Here is a 22642-nt window from a genome sequence, read left to right as displayed (position 1 = left end):
TCTGACTACCACATGGCTACAGCTTTCCAGCAATAGAAGTGCATTTGAATTCAGGGCATGCAATGGTTCCAGCTACCTGCTCAGGCATCTTATAAAGAGATGCTCCTGGTCTGAGGGGTGCCTTCTTCCCTGTGCACCCAAGGTCCCGGAGCCTCAGGGCACTTATTTGCTTAGTCCTTGCCCAGAGGCTGTTGTTTTCTGCAGAAAGCAGCCACACTCATCTCCCTTATCTTCTCAATTACTCTTTTAAAAATGAAGAGGGATTAGAGTCTCTGATCTGTCCCTGCAGGGCCAGCTCTTTCCCTCTGCAATATAGATCTCTGGAGCAATACAGATGGCCCCCATTTAGGATGGTTCAAGCCAAGATGGCTCTATTTAGGATTGCTTAACTTTATGAACTCTTGGTACCATCTTGTCTACTAATTCTGTATGGAGGCGGGGAGCCAGAGTTCCCAGGAACAACTTACTAAGGGTCTATCAGGATGTGACCCCATCCTAAACTGAGGAAGATCTGTACTTATAAGTTGTTGGCAAAGACTTCTGCTAGGAGTCCTTAAAAGATCAGGGAGGTAACTTCCACACCTATTCCTAAGTTTTAATTGAGGAGTATAGCAGATCACTGAAAAAAGGAACTGATTTAAGAGACAGAGACAATATTGAAGAGTTGAACCCCCAGCCAGAAAACAGGCGGGATTTGAAATACAAACTTTTCAGTTCCCCTCTTCAGTCCCCAAACAGCACTGCCACCCTTCACCTCCCATAGCTCAAAAGAGACGTAAGAACGAAAACACTAAATTAATGATTCCTTAACTGATAAAACTGAAACAAAAAAGACCAAATAACTAAACTCTGAAAATATAACTGGTTAACCACTTCTTTGTATTTTTATTGAACTTTTTAAAAATTACTTCTTTTTAAAGTTTATGCCCAGTATGACACTTAAATGGGAAAACACAATTACAATTCACAAACTGTGGCAAAAATAACACACACCCCATCAGGAATTACACCAAACCCTTCCTTTTTATTCATTCAAAAGAGTCCAATACACAAGTGTCAAATATGAGGACTGTCAATTTTTTTTTTTTCTCAAGGGGGAAAACATTTATTCTGGCAGCACTTTTACAATTCCAGGAAGTGGTTTTGATACCACAAGTTGCAGGAATAGAAACCATAACAAACTTGGAGGGCATTTATTTGCAAGGCCAGGGACTCGTTGGTTGGAAAAGACTCTTCTTGTGCTTAGTGAGATGCCTGTCAGTCTGTGTGGCTGAGTCTTTCCAGGTGTGGAAAGAGAAAGCGGAATTTCCTGCCTAGTAGGCCAAAGTTGTTCCAGAGCAGAGTGTTTTCTGTGTTCAACCCTTCCCCCACCCTAAAGCAAGTTCTCAAGCTTTTCTGGAGCTTCTTTTGGTCACATGACTCTGTCATGATGACCTTTTTGTTAAAACACATGTGACACCACAATTTCTTCTTACACTGCTTCTCTAGGGTTCAGATAACAGCACGAAACATCACTTGTCAAAATATAGCAGATATTAAGAACATGGGCATTTGTATTCATAATAATGGCAAACATTTGGCAGGGTATGTCACCCGAAGGAGCATATTTAGTTATTGTTTATCATTTAATATGGTGCCCTAGGGAGTTAGCCCAAAGTCACACACTGATGAGTCTTTTCAAAAGTCTGGTCCGAAGTCCATTCATTTGAGAGCTGAGGAACTGTTACATGCCAATTAAAAAAACTTTTATGCCCAACAATTCAATGGTCCATAAAGTAATTACACATTACCATTCAGTTCACACTCACACACACACACATGCATGTGCACACACACACTCACACGAGAACTGTGACAACAGGACTAACCAGGTTCATCTGTGACTGTATTCAAGGAAAATGAAATCTCCAACTTGAGGTGTCATATTCAAGTATTAAAAACTGCAAAAATCATCTGATCCCATTCAAGATTTTAGGATCTTAAGAAATGGAAGTTCTGGAGTTAGTGAAGTTAACTCCTGGGGCATAGAATATTTTACAAAAATCGATTTGTGATTTTTCACAATGCAGTCACTTGCTTGCTATTTCTCTTGAAAATATGTCGAGACTTCATATATTGTGGCATTCTAAGAGTCAATACTTTATAAAAGAAAAGAATAATACCAGCTGACTCACTTGTCTTACACTGGTGAGAAACAGTTTTACACATTTTCAATTGACATGCGTGGAGGTGGCAGATGTAAACAGAGACCTTTACATTCTTCAGAGAATGTGTTACTATTGCAGCAGATGCTGTTTGGCCCCAATTAGGAGTATAGTAGAATGTGATTCATTTGGTTTGATTTTTTCAAGTTTTACTTCATGGAGATTCTAAAGCAAAGGTCTGACTAGTGCCTGGCAGCAGAATATCTAATCAATGGTTCCGTATTTATAAATAATCAATGTGGGATTTTGCTCTCCAATTAGGCAGCTCACTATCTTAAGGTCTGACAGATGTGGAGGGCTTTGGAAATGCTCTGCTAAACTTCACAGACTGTTCTGGGGGGGGGAAGTACTTATTAGCAGAACTCTCTGCATGCTTCAGAACTGATTCCTGATGATCTTAAGCTACGCAAGGATTCAGGCTTTCCATGGATATCTTCGCCCCCCGTGTCCCCCCACCCGAAGAATCCTAACACCACCAGCATATAAACCAGTGACGAATCTAGTTAACACGAGGTCTGCAGTGAGGAACACTGTCCCTGGCACTAGCAACATTGGGAAAAGACAGGGAATGATTCCCCACACCCCTGCCCAGAAGTTTGTAGGCAGGGACCTTCATTTAGAAGGGGAGCAGGGCACTGAAAATATTTGAAGACTCTGCTGATTGCTGGTAACTTCTGTGAACCAACACTTAATCCACTTAATCCCTGGGTGGCTAAAGAGATCTTTCGTTTTTTTTCCAATTTGAGAAGGATTAAAGAATAAAGAATAAAGAAATAAGACCAAAAGGTCTTATGCTAAAATAAGAAACCAGCCCCATCTTGGCACAGTTCTCATGCAGAATATTGCACCCAGTGTTAACTAATGCTAGAAGCCTCAAATGGTATAAATTTAAATGTATTTGCATATTATAAAAATAAAGATAAACATATACATATTTTACACGAGTTACGGAACAGCTATGAATGGTCAGTCGCTCCCTCTTTCACATTTAACAGAACCGAAAGCCGAGTGCTCTAAATACTGCCACCTGGACTGGACTATGGCTTATATGTGCACAGAAAACAAAATCCCTGAGAAGCCATTCGACTTTTTTTTTTTTTTTTTTTCTTTTCTTCAAGTAGCGCTCTCCTTGGAGGATCACAGTTCTGAGGTTCAGGTTGTAAAACATTGCTCCATATGCTCTCCCCTTCTCTCCCCGCCCCTCCCACCTCATCCACAGGCCAGGTCTGTGCCCTCCTCCTACAGCACCCTGACCACAGTTTTACTCAAGTTCACCCACCACGCTGGGGCGTGAGGAGGTGTGCCAGGTTCGAAAGGTGGTCCAGGTGAGTTCTGATGCTCCTTTCTCATGGAAATTCCACAGCCATAAGTCACTGGTTTCTGTGCTTTTCACCAACGTTCTTCCTATACAGGTAAATGAGAAAAAAGTAGAGATGACAGAAGGCAACAGAAGGGTATTCTTAGTTATAAGAAAAGGAAGAATATAAATCTATTTATTTGCATAATTTTCCTTTCTACTCCTAGGATTCCTTATAAAAATGCAAATGTCCATTACAGAGTTTGACTAGAAAACGAGTCACACATTTTTGTGATGCTAAATTCAGACAGAGAGAGGGAACTACACTAATTTTAACCACTCCATTGTAATATCACAGTTTAACAAGATTTAAATTATGAACCCCAAACTCCAAACTCAGAACTGTTTTGTTTCCTTTCAAGAAACACACATAGACAATACTAAATAGCCCTGCGGGAGTACAAATATGTACTAAAAAGTGAGAATGAGTGTCCATTGAGGCTAAAAAACATGATTTTATTTAAAGCGCTAGAAGCAAGGCTGCCAAACCAAAGTCTGAAGCTGGATGAATACACAATGAGGAGACCGCTGTGTCTTCAGCTAATTATACAAAGTGGCATTTAATTCAGAGAAAAGGGTAGAGAAAAACATGACAAATGTCCCCATTCCTTATTTCAGTTGTCCTATCATGACATGTGATGTGATTTTTTTAAAGTGTTTTAGCATTAGCTATTAAAGAAAAGGATCTGCTTCTCCACCCTCCATCCCAAATCAATGTTGCTTGACCTTATGGAAGCTGGTAACTTTAGAATCCACCAAAGATATTTCTCACATACAAGAATGGGTGAGCATGATGTCAATAATGTCACTGAAAATATGCACTTCCGCCTACGGACTACACAGGTACCACCCGCCAGGAATCACGCAGTTCACGTCGGTGTATCGCCTGACTGATCCTTAACTCACAGCGACTTACTGAGTAAGCTCTGTCTTGCTACACATTTTACCAAGGAAACTAAGTTTCCAAGAAATTAAATAACTTCCCTGAGGGTACGCACCAGTGAGCTGTAGAGCCAGCCCTGAACAAGGGTTATTAGACTCCAAAGCATGCTCAACTGCTAAAATCGAGGTTGGAATAGCTGGGGCCCAAGAGACAGCTTCATGTTCTGCAGCACTCAGCCGTAAGGACATTTTGAAGGTCTGTTGATACAGTAAACTTCTCAGTAGAGAAAGCTTTGAAAATTGCCTTGAATTCAAGTAATAATAAAGCTAACTGCAATGAGGATGGCGGAGTGAAAAGGCGGCCTCAACCCAGCGGCTAACGCTAGGATGGGAAGTGTGGGTTGAGGTGAGAGTGGTGCGCCAGGCCAATGCTTCTCAGACTCTATCAAGCCTTCAGACAGACATATAGACAGCCATGCTGGGCTTTCAGCTCCCCTGAGCCACATGCAAGACTGAGAATCAAAAGAACACCCACTCAAGGGCACCCGGAGGGCAGGCTTCACTGCTGAAAGGAAGAAGAGGAAAACCCAGTTAAGTACTTTCTACATTGATTCTACCTTTCAGTTTGGGCTCTCAGGGGAAGAAAAGAGCCATCAAATCACCAAAGCTCCCCACCTCTACTGCTTCTCCATCTTTCCACAAGCTTGTCTTCTCCATCAAGATCATGCTCAAAGGCAACTTTCTGGGACTCTTCCAGATTCTCCCAGGTAGAGTTCTTTCTTCTCTGTGCCGAAAGGACTTTGTTGAGATACCTTTCCCAGCAGGTATCACATTTCAATTGGGATTAGACCCTCACAAACTTGTCTGTTTATGGCTTTGACTCCCAGTCTCCCCAAGAAGGCTATTTGATTCTTAAGGACAAGTCTGTCCTCCTTATTTCTGCAGCTTTCCACACCTGGCACAATGCCCAGCTGAGGGCAAATACTTGTCAATATTCATCTGCTGAATGAACGAGGAATAAGATGTGAGAAAAAAGTCACAGGTCAAAAATATCCAAGCTATGATGTGAGGATGACTCCAATGGTGTGTGTATGTGTGTGTGCATGTGTGTATGTGTGTGTGTGTGTGTGTGTGTGTGTGTAAGAAGTGTCAAGGAGTAATGAAGGAAAAGAGTGACTTCAGTCAGGAGGGCTTCTCAGAGGTGACATATGACTTGGCCTTAGGGACAATGTGTCTTCCTCATCCAGGAGGGGAGGGGTGTCACCCATGTCAGAGCAGGGTGTCTGGAAATTGACTGTGATTGCCCAGGACTTTGAACTTGATCTTGTAATGACCAGGAAGTCATTCACGGGTTTTAACTAGGGAGAGGAGTGATGGGGTCTAACCTGGAAAGATAACATTGTTTTGAAGGATAAAAAAGAATAGAAACTAAGACTTGAGACTCAATCACAGAAATCTTGTCATAGATGGATATAGTGGAAGGGACAGTCTGAAGTGAGTTCACTTATGTCAAGACACTGGTAAGGTGATGGATGTCAGTGGCAGACTGCATATGGGGGAGAAAGGAAGGCCTCAAATGGGAGAGACTTCTAGTGTGGCAGATGGGTAGAAAGCCACACCATCACCTGACACAGGAACCAAGACTGAGGAAGAGCTGGCATGAGGGAGTGGAGGAAACTCAGTAATTCACACAGGGCACCCAAGGGAGTTGATGGGTAACAGAGACCCAAATCACCGCAGGTTATCAAACCTGCTTTTCATAAGATGCAGCAAAATTATTCAAGGTGTTTAGAAGCTTAGGCTGAAAACAAAGCCATACCACGTTGTAGAACCAGGTCTTAGATTTTCTAACTTTGATGCTTTGATTTCTAGGGCTTTGCTTCCCTGAAGGAACTGCCCCCTCTCGGTGTTAGCCAGTTCTGAGACACAGTAAATAGCTGAAACATGAGTGTGCTTCTCAAATGCAGCCCAGCTAACGAAGAGCCCACACCCAACCACCTGAATTGGCTTCTCACACTCCAGACCACTATCCACCTACCCTAGTCACCCCAAGGTTCTAGCAGCAGTCACCTCTGAGCTGCTGACATTTTTCAATCTGGTCAGTCCCAAATCTGCTCAGCCTGCCTGGCCTATACCTCCCCACAGAAACTACAGTCAAGGCTTTCCTGCCTCCTGGTGATTCCTTATGTGCCTTCACTGCCCTGCCTCATGCTTTCTGATGCCCATCCCTCCGCTTCCACCCAGCATGGCATGCCTTCTCCACATAATCTTCCAACAGCAGTGGTTTCCTGACCTCACCTCAATGTCCCAATCATGTACCACGTTTCAAAACAAATATGCAAGTGAGAGTTTCGTAAAACAGCACCCAACTTGTGGATGTGAGGCCCCGCCGGGCCACTCCGTCACTGTGTCACTGTGGGAACATGGCTAGGTCTGGGGCTGAGCACTCCCTGCCCTAGGTGACTTGCGGGATTGCTAGGAGAATCAAGCGAGTCAGGGAGTTTCGCTCTGAGGAGTTGATCCAACACAGAAAGCATCTGTGACAACAATATGAAAGAAAGGACACCACTCACGTCCCATTTCTGCTTTGAAGAGGGGTAGGACAATGAGTTCTGTAGGTGGCCTGAGAAGCAGATCTTCGTGTGGTTGTCTTGACCTCTTCAAGTAGGTGGATGGGAAGGTGAGCGGACATTCTCCCCCATCTGTCCTGCACACGTTTACCTTGAGCAGCACCTCAATTCATAAGCTTCCCATTGCATAAGTCAGGGGGTGGATTTTACACAAGTATCTGTATTTGCATTTTGAAATTTTGGTTTTTATTATTACCTTTATACACCATCCACCCTGGAAACCACTAAGATTTCCAGTGGCAATAACAGTGACTGAATGTTTCTAGCGATGTGTACTCTGAGAAGTAAAGCTAAATGCTGTCCCTGCAACTGTCTCTCTAAATGCCCCATGAGATCGGCGTTTCTATTATCTGCAAATGACAGATGTCTACAGTCCCAGCACTAGCAAATCCTCAAGATTTCACTCAGAAAGTATAACTCACAGCCCTTCAAACTGCTTTTAGAAAATAAATACAAACACTACTTTTAAAAAGCCACTAGCTGTGTTAATTGACTTGAACTTTTCCTGATGTTGTATTTTTGGACAATATGAAATTTTTGATACCTTTTTTCCAATAAGAATCTAAGATTACTAATATATGTAATATTATTGTAAATTAGGCAAAAGAATCCAGCAGTTTCCTTATTCTTAATTTCCAAATGTGTCTTGATTCTGGATAAAACAAGGATTTATAATCTTAAAATGTCCTGTGCTATAGAATTGCTTCATCCCCAACCCCACCCACCCTCCTTTTGTCCCTAAACTCTCCAAGTTTTTAGGAGGGTCTTAACTATTTAAGAAACCCTCTCTGCTTCCCAGAGACTTACCCTTAAAAATTGGTGCTCCTAAAGTCACAGATTGGACACAGTAAAAATGATGGCATAAGGGAAAGAAGCACTATCTTTTCCACTTAATTTTCCAAGAAAGTATGAAGATACCTAAGCAGAGAGGGAACAAATTCCAGTATCAATGTGGCTGGTGGGAGACTAATGATCAAAGAAACGCTATTCCTCCTAGCCTGTAAAAGCAAGACAAGGAGAGGCTTCACTCCCAACAAAGAACAAAGCAAATCAATGCAAATCAATAGGATACACCCTACAGGCAAGCACCACAAAGTAGCTTCTATTCTCTCTGAAATTCCGAACCATCCCCACCCTCCATATTTTAAAATTCTGTGGTCAATGAAAAATTATCCATTGTGATAAAGCAAAATTCACCTTGCTACTTTGTTTTTGCTTTTTAAAGAATTTTATCAAGTCCATACTAACTAATCTGAGAGCAGTTAAATGTACTTTGCCTATTTATTTAGTGCAATAAAGATCACGGAGTCTTCGCCTGATTTTTATAAAAGACTAGTCCAATTGGTCTTAAATATCTTTATGTCATAATACAAATGCCCACATTCCTATGTTTAAGTATATTTATGAACAGCATTCTTGTTCTTATGAACAGAATTCTCCTGGAATTCTGGAATCTTGCTTGAACAGGCATTCTACAGAATACAGGCAATAATCCAAGTTTAAAAGGTATTTTGGAAACACAGCATCTCCATTTTGTCTCTAAGTAGTAGTAGTACTTTCTGGAGATGGAGAAAGCTTACCCCAACCATTTTCAAACCACATGCTATAACACATGACCTGCCGAAATGAAAATTCACTTCCTCGCTCAATCATACCACATAGGATGGGGTGCAGACAGACAAGGTACCAGCACAAGGGAAACAGCAACTGTCAGGAAATAAAAAAATAGTATATTCCCATTTCCTGCATGCTCAAGGATCAGTCCATTCAAAAACCACATGGATGCAAGGAGGTTGCTTCTAGTATCCCTCAAGGTCAAACACTTTCTTTCATATGTTAACCTGTCAAGTTCAGTCTTTGCACTCTTTAAGTGAAAGTCGGGAGATGGACTAGGTACCTGGCAGTCTAGGAGAGCATATACTCTAATCGGAGAAGAGGCTAGTTAAAGCTCTTTGGAAATGAAAACACGAAACATTCTACAGGGTATCTAACATGAAATTGCCAACTGCCCAAAGAAATGAAACTTGCCATTTGTCCAAAGAAGCTCACCCTTCCCTTCTGAGTTAGAATGTTACAGGTCTCAATCTGCAGAGCAAGAGACTGGAGATGAGAATTCACAAATACTTTTTAAATACATGTTTTAAATGACCATCCCTATCATCTCCTTTTCCCACTGAAAAGTAAATGTTTTCCTCTTATGATTCCCAATGTCCAAGGCTCAATCTTCCTTGAATATTTAGGGGTCAGCGAGGCTGCCATTAAGTTCTGAATGGTAAATATGGGAGGTGAGGAATGTGTTCATTTTCAAGATAGTGGGAATCCTTCTATGATCTATATCAAATTGCCATGTATACATTAAATATCTCACTTTTTTGGGATTAATTATATCTCAATAAAGCTTAAAAAAGCAAAAGATGGCAGGGTTAATGGGGGAAAACAATAGGGGAGCACAGAGAATGTTGAGGGTAATGAAATACATTGCATATTGTATATGATACCATAAAGAGGGAGACATAACACATACATGTGTTCAAGCCCATAGACCACAATGCACCAGGAGAAAACCCTAAAGTAAACTATGGACTCTGGGTGATAAGGCTGTCTCAACGGAGATTCATCAACTATAGCAAAAGTGTGTTCTGGGGGAGATGTTGATAGTGGAGGAAGTGGTGGGCGTGCAAGAGAAGATGGCACATGGGAAATCATTATACTTTCTACTTGATTTTGTTGTGAACCTCAAGAAAGAAATTCTGAGTTTTAAAAATTGAAACTATACTTAAAAAAATATTATGAAGGAAGCTGATCTCCCACTGAGTAGCTAAATTTCCCCTTTATTGTCCAGTAAATAGGAGGTTGAGAGTGGTAGTGGTGGGATAGGGGGTGGTAGGTATAAGTTAATTCATTACCTTTAGACTGAACTGGGCCAGAGATAATGTGCATTTATAAGAATTTATAAAGATTTCTTTGAAACTCAAAATACATTTAATATCAACACTCCAAGCAGCAAGATCATTCTTGAAAGTGATATTAAAAACAGTTCTTGACTACATAGAACTAGGTATCATATTTAGAGACAAGTGACTGCAAATGGGCATAGTGTTTCTTTTTGGATTGATGACAGTGTTCTAATACTAGATTTTGCTGATGGTTGTACAACTCTAAATATATTAATAATCCACAAATGGATGAGGTTTAGGGTATGAAAGTATACTTCAATAATGCTTTTAAAAATGTATCAGACAAAATTTGTACCCTTTAGGTCAAATTTTTTCAAAATTGCTTTTAGTTGAATTTTCATCACATCTCCATTGCAAAAATTTTTGAAAATCATCCCCGTATAGCCAAAGTATGGAAATGACTCACATTTCTATCTGATAATCAGCAAAGAGGAAAAGAAGCCACTTAGCTGGTATGTCTCTTCTTGAGGGTATAGTGCAGGAGGGTACGCTTCTCACTCACAGCAATTACCCTCTTCCCAATGAAAGCTGCTAGAAACCCCTACCACCAACCGCAGAGATAAGTTATGGGGAAAAATTACTACCTACCTTTGTTCTTTGTCTCTCTCCAAAGGGGAACAAAACATGTGCAATTTTTTTAAAATGAGAAACATAAAAGCTTAGGATTCATAAGATAGAGCCAATCAAATCACAATCATCAAATGGTTTTCCTTTGTAAAGTGTATGGCAGCACCATCACTTTATAGAGAATCAAAGGCAGGCAGTAAAAAGATGGGTATCTATAAAGAGAGGAGTAAACTGGCCAAAGAAGTGCTTAGAATCCTTTTTTGAAAACCACCAGATCTGGATCAATGCCCTAAAAGTAGTGTGAATATTCTGGCCTGCCTGAGATGTTTCTGGTTGATGCCTGTAGTCCTGGCATAATTATTATGAGTCCTGTCCCCTCAATCCTTTCCTGACTTGAACAACAAATTACATGCTCCACTACAAAGGTAAATTGGGGGTGGAATAATTGTGCTGATCATACATCATGAATCAGTTTTGCCATGGTGCTACTAATAGGTTTATAACTCCAGAAAGGCCCTATAACCAAAGATAAGGCCAGCTGGTCAGGGAGCCCCCCCTTACACTCACGAATGCATCTGAGACCAGAAAGTCCAACACATGCACATTAAAATCACCTGGCAACCTTTCTGTTTTTGTGAAGACTCATGATCCCTCCCGCCCTGGAAATTCTGTACACGTGCCTGCTTGAGAAAGTCCAATCTTGACCACCCACTTGTGTTTTAGGGGATGACAGAAGTAACAGACTATCCTGCAGTAATGTGTTTGAGTTAACTGGCTGGAGTTGCAAAACCAAGGCAACAGACCCAGTCTCCCAATTTCTACTGCTGGGACCCTAAGTTTGAGACCTCAGGCGCAGATTCAAGCTGTGTTGATATACTGGCTACCTCCTGTGATGCTTTCTTATCAGTCTCCAAAGCTCCCACTTCCTTGTTTTGACATGCACTTGTAAATCAGACCTTCCACTGGGCCAGGCATAGCCCGCCTGTTTGTTTTCATGGGTATGGGCTGTGCAAGCTCATGTGTCTGTGCATATACAACTGCATGGTACAAACAGGGACTTTTACACAAATGATCACAATAGAGATCATTTTTCCTTGCCTCCATGTTAAAAAAAAATGGTAATTTCCAAGACAAGTGTTGCCAGAAATGTGAAATTTTCATATTTAGGGATTATTCCATTATTTAGAATTTGGTCTTACACTGCCATCCATTTTAAAAGTTTTTTTTTTTTAAACCCATTTCAAAATAAATCTATTCACCACATAACTGTAGCAGAAGTAGTTTGATCTTTTAAAGATATTTCCTCTGGCATGTAGAGATGTCTCAGGCTATGAGGTTCTGGTTACCCATGACTTTCAAGCTGCCTTTTCATTTAGGTATAATAAACCGTGAGAGACAGAGGGGCTGATAACAATTTTTCAGGCTGGTATAAATGCCTTTCTGTAATAGTACAATGAGAAGCCCATGGGAACACCTCGATAAAGCTGGCGCAGTGCCAGTATGGTTTCTTGTGCAAATGGATATTATAACTCCTACCTCTGTCTCACCTATTAAATGCCATGTGGCTATGGCAAAACAATAGGCTAACACCTCTCCTGGCACAGGAGAATCCACACCAATACAAAGTGTATTGTTTCTAGAATATCCCCTCATCCTTACTCTCTGTGTATCAGAAAGAAACCAATGTACCCAAACTCAAAGAACAGTAAAATTTGTCATTTGGTATCCTCATGACAGGAAATATTCTAGTTAATAGGAAGTTACTATGTAAACCTATTTTAATATTCAAGAAGCAATTTAAGATTTCATAGTGACTGAGGCTCACAGTAGTGATGAATTATACTGTGTGTGTTAGCTAAAATTGCATTCTGAACATAACAGCATTAGGTAAGAGTTTCCCTGGGGTGTTCAGTGATATTTCCCCGCACAGATGGATTAGGGATGTTCTGTCTAATGAGTCACCAGGTTTGAAGAAAAGGGGCAGCACTTTTCCTCTGTGGCTGTTAATGAACCAGAAGGCAGTCTGCCCCCTTGCTCTGCAGAGTCTGAAGGCAGAAGAGCTCACACTGCAGGGATGGAAGCTTGAGCTTCAATGGCAGGCTCTCTGCACTGCAGCCTAATGGCAAGTTTCTCAAGATGAGATGAGCACAACATTCTCCAAATGCAAACTTTCCAACCACCCTCTAAAAAGCTTATATGAGGTGGGGGAATTGTATGTGGCAACTAGGAAGCAAATAAAGTTTTCTGCTTGAATCCTTTGTCATCTAAGCCATGTTGCTGTTAAGCCCTGGTAACAAGATTTGCTCCAAGAAGAACTCAATGGTTGCCACTTTTCAAGATTTGAGGTTAAAAATTAATTATCTGAGCTTAAAACTATCCTGTCCAGTTCTCAATATTGCATTACAAACAAAGAAAACTGACAAAAGCCAGCAAGCCAGGATGAGTCTTATCTAACCTATCCAAAATTTAGTTGACATTCTCGGTCTTAAAGTCTATTTTGGGGAAAGTGGGAACACACTGCACAGCCCCCGGTGATCATGGATTGACTGAGAACCAGAGCTCTGGAGGCAAAAACAATCTCTTATAGATTTTCTGCAGGCTCTCCTTATTCACTAGCCCCCTCACTGTTCCATAAAGTGAGGGTCTACTAATTTCTGCAATGACAGAATTAAGGTTATCTGTCCAGAAAATGCTCTTTTTGGACACATATATCTGCAAACATTTTAAAACAATAAATTATATAATTTAAATGAGTGAACTATGTGGTAGGCTTGTGATCTCAATAAAGCTGCTAAAAATTCTCAGATTTTATCAGCAAAACTGGGGAAAAAAATCACAACCAAGAAAAAAGAAGTTGTCTTCAGTTGCTGCTTAAGCCATGTTGTTGATGCTGCACCACAACTGGGTCTGCTCTGAGGGGCTTTTCAAGGAACATCTCAAGACCCGAGGCAAGTCGGTGTGAGGGGCAGGGGCTGCACCACGTGCAGAACTCACTTAGAACAGGGGCTGATCACAGTCGGCGTGGGTGGGTAAACCAAGGCAACATTCACTCGCTCGCTGCCGTTCTTGGGGCAAATGATCTCTGCCACTCCTTCTGGTCTGGGCTGACTCAGCAACTCCCCTGCAGGAGAAGAGAGAAAACATATTAAGGAGATTGGCCTTAGACTGTGATAGAGGAGAGACACTGGAACTGGGGCTGAGTGGAGCATGTGCCCCCGCTGAGGTGTGAAGTTGCATTTCCTAAATGATAGAGTCATGTAAAACAAATGCAAAATCAATAACATCTGCTTAAAACAAATTGAGAAAAGAATAGAATCCCTTCACAGAGAAATGCAGCCGTGGGGATGGGGAAACAGGGAGAAGGGCAGGTAATGAGGAAGCAAAGGGCTACAGAGGATGGAGTCAGAGGACAACCGTGCAGCCAGGTTGGCGGAACTAGATGGGCTCCCACTGCACTGCCTAAATTCTCATCTGTTATCATCGTGGAGAAGGTTCTAATAATGGCTACAGCAGGAAGACCATCCTTCCTGACAAAGACAGCATCTGCCAGCAGTCTCCTCACCTTCCTTTGCAGACTGGCTCCCGAGATCTTTATCTAGAAGTGCAGCAAATTGAGCCAGGATCCCTAGGGCCCAGAGAAGCAAGGGCTGCCAGGAGGTGTTCTTAATTAGGATTCAGGGCAGATGGGATTTGGGCAGAGCAGAGCAGCCTTCCAACAAAGCCCTGCATATATGATCTGGAAATGTAGCCGACTAAAGGTGTTATCAAGGTAAACAGCCCAGCTTCCTACTGGCAAGATTTCCTGGGCGGTATGTGAGACATATAAGCTATGTCTGAAATAGCTTATAAGCCATGGGGTCTAGTAAAAATAGATAATTAACTTAATCGATTTCCATAATACCTAAAGGAAATCTGTGCACTCTGCCTGCCCCAGATAGGATCTTTCTCCAACTAGAACATTAAATCCCTAAGAGTGGTAAAAACTTCCGTTCCTTATTTTCTACCCCTCGTCTGCTTACCCAGAGGGATCCTGCTTTCTTCTGTTCTCATGACCAGCACTCTACTCTGGTGCAGAAAGTATTCAGTAAATTGCTCTGGGTGATGATGGTGGACATTACTACCTAGATTCCCCTACATAAATCTAAATCTAGAAAGTTAATAAACCAAACCAAGAACACAGAGTACGCCAATGAAGAAAAGATGCTACTGAAATGAAAAGTCTACTCTATGGTAGCCATTACTTATATTATTAATTTGGGATTCCAGAGACACCCAAGAATGCAAGCATGTAATGATATAACATACTGTATTTCTGAATGTCTCCCTTTCAGCAGAACATGCCCACATGCCAGTACTGAATGAAGAGTTTGAAATGTCCATCTTGATTAATTTCTACAATGTCCCTATAAGGCTTATTCTCATTTTATAAGTGAGCAAATTAATACTTGGGGAAGGTTACGTGGTATGAAGAGAGTCATACCAAGTGGCAGACAGGGGTGGGGCCTTGGGAACCCATACCTTGGGTGCTTGCCCTTCACCACCACCTCTAATAACTTATCACACCAGTGACTGCTTCTTTATGCCAGAAGACATATTTTCTAGAGGAACAAACGTTAAAAACACTATTTTTAAATAATGAACTAGGGGACTCCCTGGTGGTGCAAGGGGTTAAGACATAGCACTATGAAGCTATTGGCAGCCACTGAAGCATGAGTTCAATCCCTGGCCAGGAAGGTGACCCACATGGCGCAGCAGACCTCTTCTGTCTCACCCGCTACTCCCCTCAACAGTGTATTTCAGTGGATCTGCCTGTTCTGCTCCCCACTCTGTCTCTGGTGAATCCTCTCACCACCCCCCCCATACCTCTGGCCTATATTGCAATTCTTGAATGTATAAATAAATCTTTAAAATAAAAAATAAATAATGAACTAAGCATTGACACATTTGTCTTTGATGAAAGACATTTATGTCCTTATTTGAACATTTTTATGTGACTTTTCCCAATATGAACTGAATGCAATTTGAATCCCTTAACCAGCTATTATAAAAACCAAGTCACCGCAAACACTAATTTAACATCATTAGTGTGTATCACAGATACACGGATGTGAATGATACTGTAATCCCAACTAGGAAAAGCTCCCAAAATATAAGAACACAAGTTTAAAAGTATAAATTAATGTTTTTAGTTAATGATAGTATTAAATGTTATCAAAGCAATAAAAAAAAGTTGCATAAATAACATGTTAGCACAGGCTGAAACTTGGAAGTCATCCAGGCTAAATACCACTGAAGTACAAGTCAGAAAATCTGTGTATTCACCAGATTTGCTCCAAATCCCATCAAGAGCTGTGCATCTTTAAGCCAAACCACCAACCACATGGACTAGACAAGAAGGTGCTTGGAACCCCCAGCTTCTCAACACCTGGTCCTAGACCATGTCCCCCAACCCGGTTCCTCACCTGATGTCTTCAACTTCGACCATCTGTCCTAAGATTACCCCCAAGGCTTGAAGAGACTTTGTGGGCTTTGTGCATCCCTGCTGTCCCCTGAGAGCTCTCCTACTGGAATCTCATACAGGCCTGGGCTCTGTCTGCTTGCAGCTAGCTGCCGGTGCCCAGGACCATCATTGCCTATGGCAAGCAACTCCTAGGTACTGCCCCTGGCACCAGACTGGTGAGGCAGGCTGGCTTCCTTGCTGGGTATGCATTAAGTTTTAGTGAGCAGAAAACCTGTTTGCCAGATAATTAGAAATGATATGTAGCAGACTATTTAGTGCTGGTTATTAATGTCTATTAAACCAACAGCTTCACTGTTTCTCCCCCTCTCTAGGGCTCCCAGCATCACACAGGACCTGTCCCCACTACAGAAACAGTGCAAAGGTGGAAGGCATTGAGAAGTGTCACCATATGATACATTCACCTGATACTACAGAATACTGAGCATCAAGCAGGACAGTCCCTGACCTTCAACACCCCTGTGCCCTCTTCAGCAAGTGGCAGGTGTCAGCATGCTCAGGCTGGATGAAATGGACCCAGCTGCTAGATTAAGAAAATATGAAAAAGTTTATCCTCTAAAAAAAAAAAAACAAAACAAAACAAAACCCTATCTTAGCACGTATGTGAAGAGTGGTTTATAATGTGTAATATCTACTAAAGTAGAAGCTAATCATACCACATTTCTTTAACACAAACTTGAGTTTAAATCGAAAGTACAGTCATTCGTTGGTCATCTAATTGTGGAGACTTCACTGTGTGAGTGAATTATACAGCAATTGTTCATAGAAACACTATTTATAAAACAGCGAAAACTTGGCAACCCTCTCCTATGTCTGACAATGGGGAAATGATTAGAAATTGACACGTTAATGAGATGGCATTTTTTGGAGTCATTAGAAATTATGAGACTGGCATTTCTATATGGAAATGTAAACTTGAAAGTATATTCTCATTAGAAAAAGACTACAAGGAATACAAATGAATTTTGAGTGAAACAAGTCATTTGAGATTAAATGGTGCCAAGGTTGTTTATGTTTGTATCGATAGTAAAAAGAAAAAATTAAGTATGCTCCACACTGATGGGAGAAGCCAGCCTGAAATGCTGCTTTCTCCTCTGCTGGAGACTGTCTAGTCACATCCACTTTACAATGCAATCAGTCTTTCTGAAGATGCAGAAATGGGGCCTGATGAATGGACATTGCATTGACTGAAGCTGTATTAGGTCACTGCAGTCTCCCTGTGCCCATTAAAGTTATGAAAAACGGCTTTTAATTACTCTGGCTCAAGATTTCTGGCACTGACATGCTAACAAACTCTTATTAACTATTCTTCCCATGGTGCAAGAACAGAACAGGAATTTTATTATTATTATTTTTTAAACCAACAGAAGATGTGAAATGAGCTCATCTTCTTCAGCTAATCAGAGTTCTCAACTATTGGGCACATTGTGCAAAATACTAAAAATCTTTCATACTGACAACAGAAACCACAATATGAAAAGTCCACAGTGTATTTTTTCAGTGCAAATAAAACCTGCCTCCTAGTCCAGGGTAAAAATCTAAGTTATGAACATTCTCCCAAAGAGCATAAGGGGTCTAGAAATGAAAACAATTTTTAATACTTACATAGATACCATTCAGTAAGAAAGTATCTATATGCCTTCAAGACCTCTTTCTGCTCCAATATTTCAAAAATTACTCCAAAGTCCTCTGCTGTTTAATAAGTGCGTGTGGCTCTGCATGTGACTGCAAGGACCCACCAACACATGCCTCCCTTGACGCTGAACTCAGTGAGCAGGAAGGTCCCCACTTTGCAAGCCACCAATTTATCAGAGCCAGCTGGGACTGCAGAACTCTGTGGTCATTTTTATATGCAAGAGGAAATTCAGACAAATAAAAATGAAAAACAAAAGCACAGAAATATCTGCACAGGAGAAATCAACACTGAACAACAGTAAAATGTTCAATTTTAAATGTGCCACTGTGCGCACTTAAGAATGTGAGAAAAGACAGCAGAAAGAATCTACTCAGTTTTGTTTTGTTTTTTTAAAGATTTATTTATTTATTTATACAAGCACTGGGTACAGTCAGAAGCGTGGGAGGATGAGAGAATTCACCAGAGCTAGAGTGGGGAGCAGAACAGGCAGAGTAACGAAGTACACTGCTGAGGGGAGCAGCAGGCGTGGCAGGAGAGGTCTGCGCACCATATGGGACCCTCGCCCAGTGGCTGGGGATCAAACCGGTGCTGCAGAGGCTGCAGGCAGCTTCACAGCCCAGCGCTCAACCGCTGCGCCACCGGGGAGGCCCCAGAATCTGCTCAGTTTTTATTGGTTCCAACATGACTGACTATTTGTGGATGGAGCTGCCTTTTCCTACGTGGGCCCCTCACAGCTGCACCTCATCCACTGTGCTGCTTCCTGCAGGACTGTGGCTGGGTGGCTCCTGCTTGGCCACTGCTCAGAAGAAATAAAATAAATAGAACAGGTTGTACTTCTTGGTAGTCCTGACTTCAAAAAAAATTGCATTTTGTGAAGTGACTGTGCTCTTGGCCCTTTGATCATGAATTATAACTAATTTTAGAAGAGAAAGTGACGTGCAGCAAGAAATGCCAAAAGTCTGTGTACAGAACAGAAAGAGACCTGCCTTCACCCCCATCTCCAACCCCAGGACTGGGCCCATCACCAGCAAGTGATCTTTATCACAGAAAGGAAGTAAAAACTATGAATTATTATGGAAAGATGCCCTATTCAATTTATAAGAGTTCTGTTAAAACGCCAGTGAGAATAAATGTGCATTTAAAAAATAAATTAAAAGTCAAAGGATGTAGGTCGTAACATGTCATTTAAAGGTATGTTCTATCATATAAAGTAAAGGTAAAACCTGAAAGTAAATGTAAAATAAAAGGCAATGTGGTTTTGGAAATGATTTTTGGAAATTTTACCATAGGTAAGAAGCAGGAGCTATCAGTAACTTGGAAGCAGGAATTACTTCATGGGTGAAAGACAACCTGCTCTGAATTAGATGAGAAACAGCAGGGGAGATTGCTATGTCTCAAGCCTGGCTGTGCCACTGAGTTCACTCTTTCACTTAACAGAGCATGCCCACCCTATACTAACACTGGATGGATACCATCACAGACTCAGAGGAAAGCAGGGAATGAGGGGCAGGGGAACATGCTGGAGTCCCTGGGAAGCTTCATCCATGATGTGATGCTGAATTCATAGGGAAGTCAACTGGTGACCTCAAAACTGGGAAAGGCCCACGGTAGAGCTACTGGATGCACTAGAAAATTCACTAGAGTACCCAAAGATGCAGCAGGACCTTCCTGCTGGGTTACTGGGGTGTCAGCGGGGGGGGGGGGGGGGGGGCAAAGATGGTAACCAGTAATTGGTTACATATACCCTTAAGGAGTTCTGGGATGCACAGAGTGGTCCCCCAAACTGCAAGGATTCTGTATTCTTCCTGGGGGCGGTATTCGCTTTCAGTTCAATTCTTCTTGGAAATGACTTAAAAGGATAATTTTGGATATATCTTAAGGTATGGATTTCAAAGACACTTGCAGAAGTGTTCAGCATCAGGAATTGTGACTTTTCCCCAACTGTGTCATTTTCACCACACAGTTCTGCAATTCTTAAAAATGTAGCATTTCACTGATTTCTGCATATTTTAGCAATGTAAAGACATTAGGGTATCCAGTTACTTGTTGAATTCTCACGTATAGTTTTGATGTTGAATGCTTTTTAAACACACACACACACAAAACCTTCTATGTCTTGAATCTTTGAGGGCAATTTGTAAAATCATCAATAAGGGAGAAGAATCTACAAGTCAAATATAGTATGGCAAACCAATTGGAGTCCTACAAGATGCCCTTGAACTAAGGAAGCAAATCAGCACCTGTCCTCAGGTTACTGAGGTCATCAGGTTGTACTAAGCAAACTAAATTTGCAACTTTCAACACTTCAACTTCTCCCCAACCCCCTTCAAAGGTGACAGTGACAGGCAGAAGGACAGGAAGCTCCTAGTTCTGATGACTTCTATGGCTCACATGGTAACCCTAACCGGGCAAGTCCTCAGACTCTCCTGATGAAAAATGCCATGGAAGAATGGAAGCAGGCCACCCCCACGCTGGGCACAAATGACTGACACCCTTAATTTTTAATTTTCCCTTTTGGGCAGGTGCTTCCTTTGTAGCAAACAAGCTCAGATCTTCCTTGTTTAGCCCTATTCCTCCCGGAGATGATTGCCCTCACAGTAATGTTTGCTAATGATGACATAAAGCTTGTTTGTATGTTTAAGGGACAGAAAGGGGTGACTAAAGCTCCAGGTATGCTACTCCAAAAAGAGCTACAGGGGCTGTCCCTGTGTGATAAGCAATGATGCCTCTTCTAGATCAAAAGAATAGATCAGAAGAATGTGACCTCAGATCACAGTGCCCCTTCCAAAGCATCAGGCAAAAGTTCAATCAAGGGGGAAAAAATCTGCTGACAAATTTTCTTTTCTTCTTTTTTTAAATTTTTTAAAAAGATTTATTTATTTATGCATACAAGAGCAGGTGTATAGGCCAGAGGTGTGGTGGGTGAGAGGATTTACCAGACACAGAGCAGGGAACAGAATAGGCAGAATGACCGAAGTACACTGCTGAGGGGAGCAGTGGGCGAGACAGGAGAGTCTGCTGGGCCATGTGGGTTGCTCCCTGACCAGCCGGGATCAAACTTGTGCTGCAGAGGCTGCGGATTGCTTTATAGGGTACGTCTGAACCCCTTGAGCCACCAGGGAAGCCCCAAACTTTCTTTTCAAATCTCCATCTGAGTGTAGTCCTTCCCCTCATATTAAACACTAACTCTTCCTTTCCCTAGTGTCTATTTTCCTTTCTTTTATTTCTGAACACATGCAATCCTCTGTACCATTCTGTGCTACCTTTTCTTCGTGCTTGAAATTCCCTTCCCTCAGTCTCCTACTGCCAATACCTGCAGTGGATCCAGAGCCCCACGTGCCTCCTCCAGCTGCCCTTCCACTCATGCTCCCCACCTGCTGCAGAAGCCTCAGTGTCTGAGTCACCAGAGTCCCCCAGGAGCTTCCTTCCTCAAGTTTCCATTACAGTGGGGAGATGAGATGCCAGGTAAACACTTTGGGAAGATTCCACTTTGATGTGTGAGACTCCAATAGACACAAAATCAATATTCCGGGGGCCAGAATAAATATCCTGGGATAGCAAGTGAACTTGGTTCATGTGGTGCGTATTAATATGCAGGAGAAATTACTCAGGGAAGTTGCAGGAAGCTGGGGTGCCTACTAGAAAGGACCAGCTTTTAATTCTAGAAGAGGAAACGGAAGTAAAATAAAAGTTTTTTTATATCACAGTTCTTCATTCTTACTGGTCTCAGCATCTTCATCAGTTCCACATTAGCCCAGATAATATACAAGTAGTGAAATAACATAGGAACAAGAAAGCCCATCTTCATACAGTAAATTTCTCTGGAAAACCCCCAAATGAAGCACCCATAAGGAAACACAGAACCTGAGGCTCCACTTGAAGCTTAAATGAAGTGGTTTTAGGACAAAGTATTTGTATCACTACTGGGCCTCCCTGGTGGTGCAGCAGTTGAGCGCTGGGTTGCAAAGCTGCCCGCAGCCTCTGCAGCGCCGGTTCGATTCCCGGCTGCCAGGCGAGGGTCCCACGTGGCGCGCAGACCTCTCCTGCCACGCCCACTGCTCCCCTCAGCAGTGTATTTTGTCAGTTTTTTTGTATTTTGTCAGTGTATTTTGTATTTTGTCAGTGTATTTTGTCAGTTTTTTTGTATTTTGTCAGTATTTTGTCAGTTTTTTTGTCAGTGTATTTTGTCAGTATCTTAAAAATTAAAAATTTTTTTAAAATGAAAAAAAAAAAAACTCACTACCCACAAGAAATGACAAGAGCTGGTCCAAAAAGGTGCAGTCACACGCATGTGAGTAGGTCAGGAGGACGCCCGGTGAAGTCAAGCTTCTGCAGTTGAAGGCAGAACAGACAACATGGTTCTCTTAGGAATGGCCAAAGAAAAAAAGTGGACAAGTCACTCAGCGTCAACACACAGCCCACTCCCTGCACCATGTCCTGGAGTTAAGTGATGAGTTTCTGATGAGCTGATTCAGCCCATGCTGTCTAGAGGGCGCCACCATATAAGCACATTCTTGGGAAATGCACGTGAGGGCGGATACCACCTTCCCTTTGCTGGTTCTTGCAAGGCAGGGCCCTAGTGACAGCTGACTCAGCAGAGGGACAGTGCCCTGCCTCTCCCCACCACTCACTCGTTTCCACCGCCCCTCCCCTCCCGACGCGTGCACTGCCTCTTGGCCCCATTCTCACTGCTAAGGGCTTATATAAATACAAATCCACCCAAGAAAGGAAAAATATTTCCCTTTTTCCTACTCTGGATAAAGTTCCAGCAGACTTGGCCGAGGATTAGACATGCTTCACAGATCAAAGTGTGTTTGGGGGACAGGGGAGGGGGAGCAGCAGGACCCAAATCCAAGCTGGCCTTCCCTCTCTCAACATGCAAGTCGGGATT

At 42.1% G+C, this 22642-nt stretch overlaps 1 protein-coding gene across 1 annotated transcript in view; it reads right to left on the bottom strand.

Moving 5' to 3' along the window:
- Nucleotides 1–3149: 3149 nt before the first annotated feature.
- Nucleotides 3150–22642, bottom strand: part of MFHAS1 (multifunctional ROCO family signaling regulator 1) — a gene marked incomplete at its 5' end in the record, with an annotated part of 79467 nt that continues 59974 nt past the window's right edge. Inside the window, 2 exons of the mRNA XM_084232186.1 lie at nt 3150–3608; nt 13592–13718. Of these exons, the coding sequence (XP_084088312.1) occupies nt 3575–3608; nt 13592–13718 (161 nt within the window). The 3' untranslated portion in view covers nt 3150–3574. The remainder of the gene's footprint in view (nt 3609–13591; nt 13719–22642) is intronic.

Source organism: Talpa europaea (genome assembly GCF_964194135.1).
Source record: "Talpa europaea genome assembly, chromosome: 4".
Lineage (NCBI taxonomy): Eukaryota > Metazoa > Chordata > Mammalia > Eulipotyphla > Talpidae > Talpa > Talpa europaea.
Note: the sequence above shows the minus strand (reverse complement) of the source record. Positions and strands in the feature narration are given on the sequence as shown.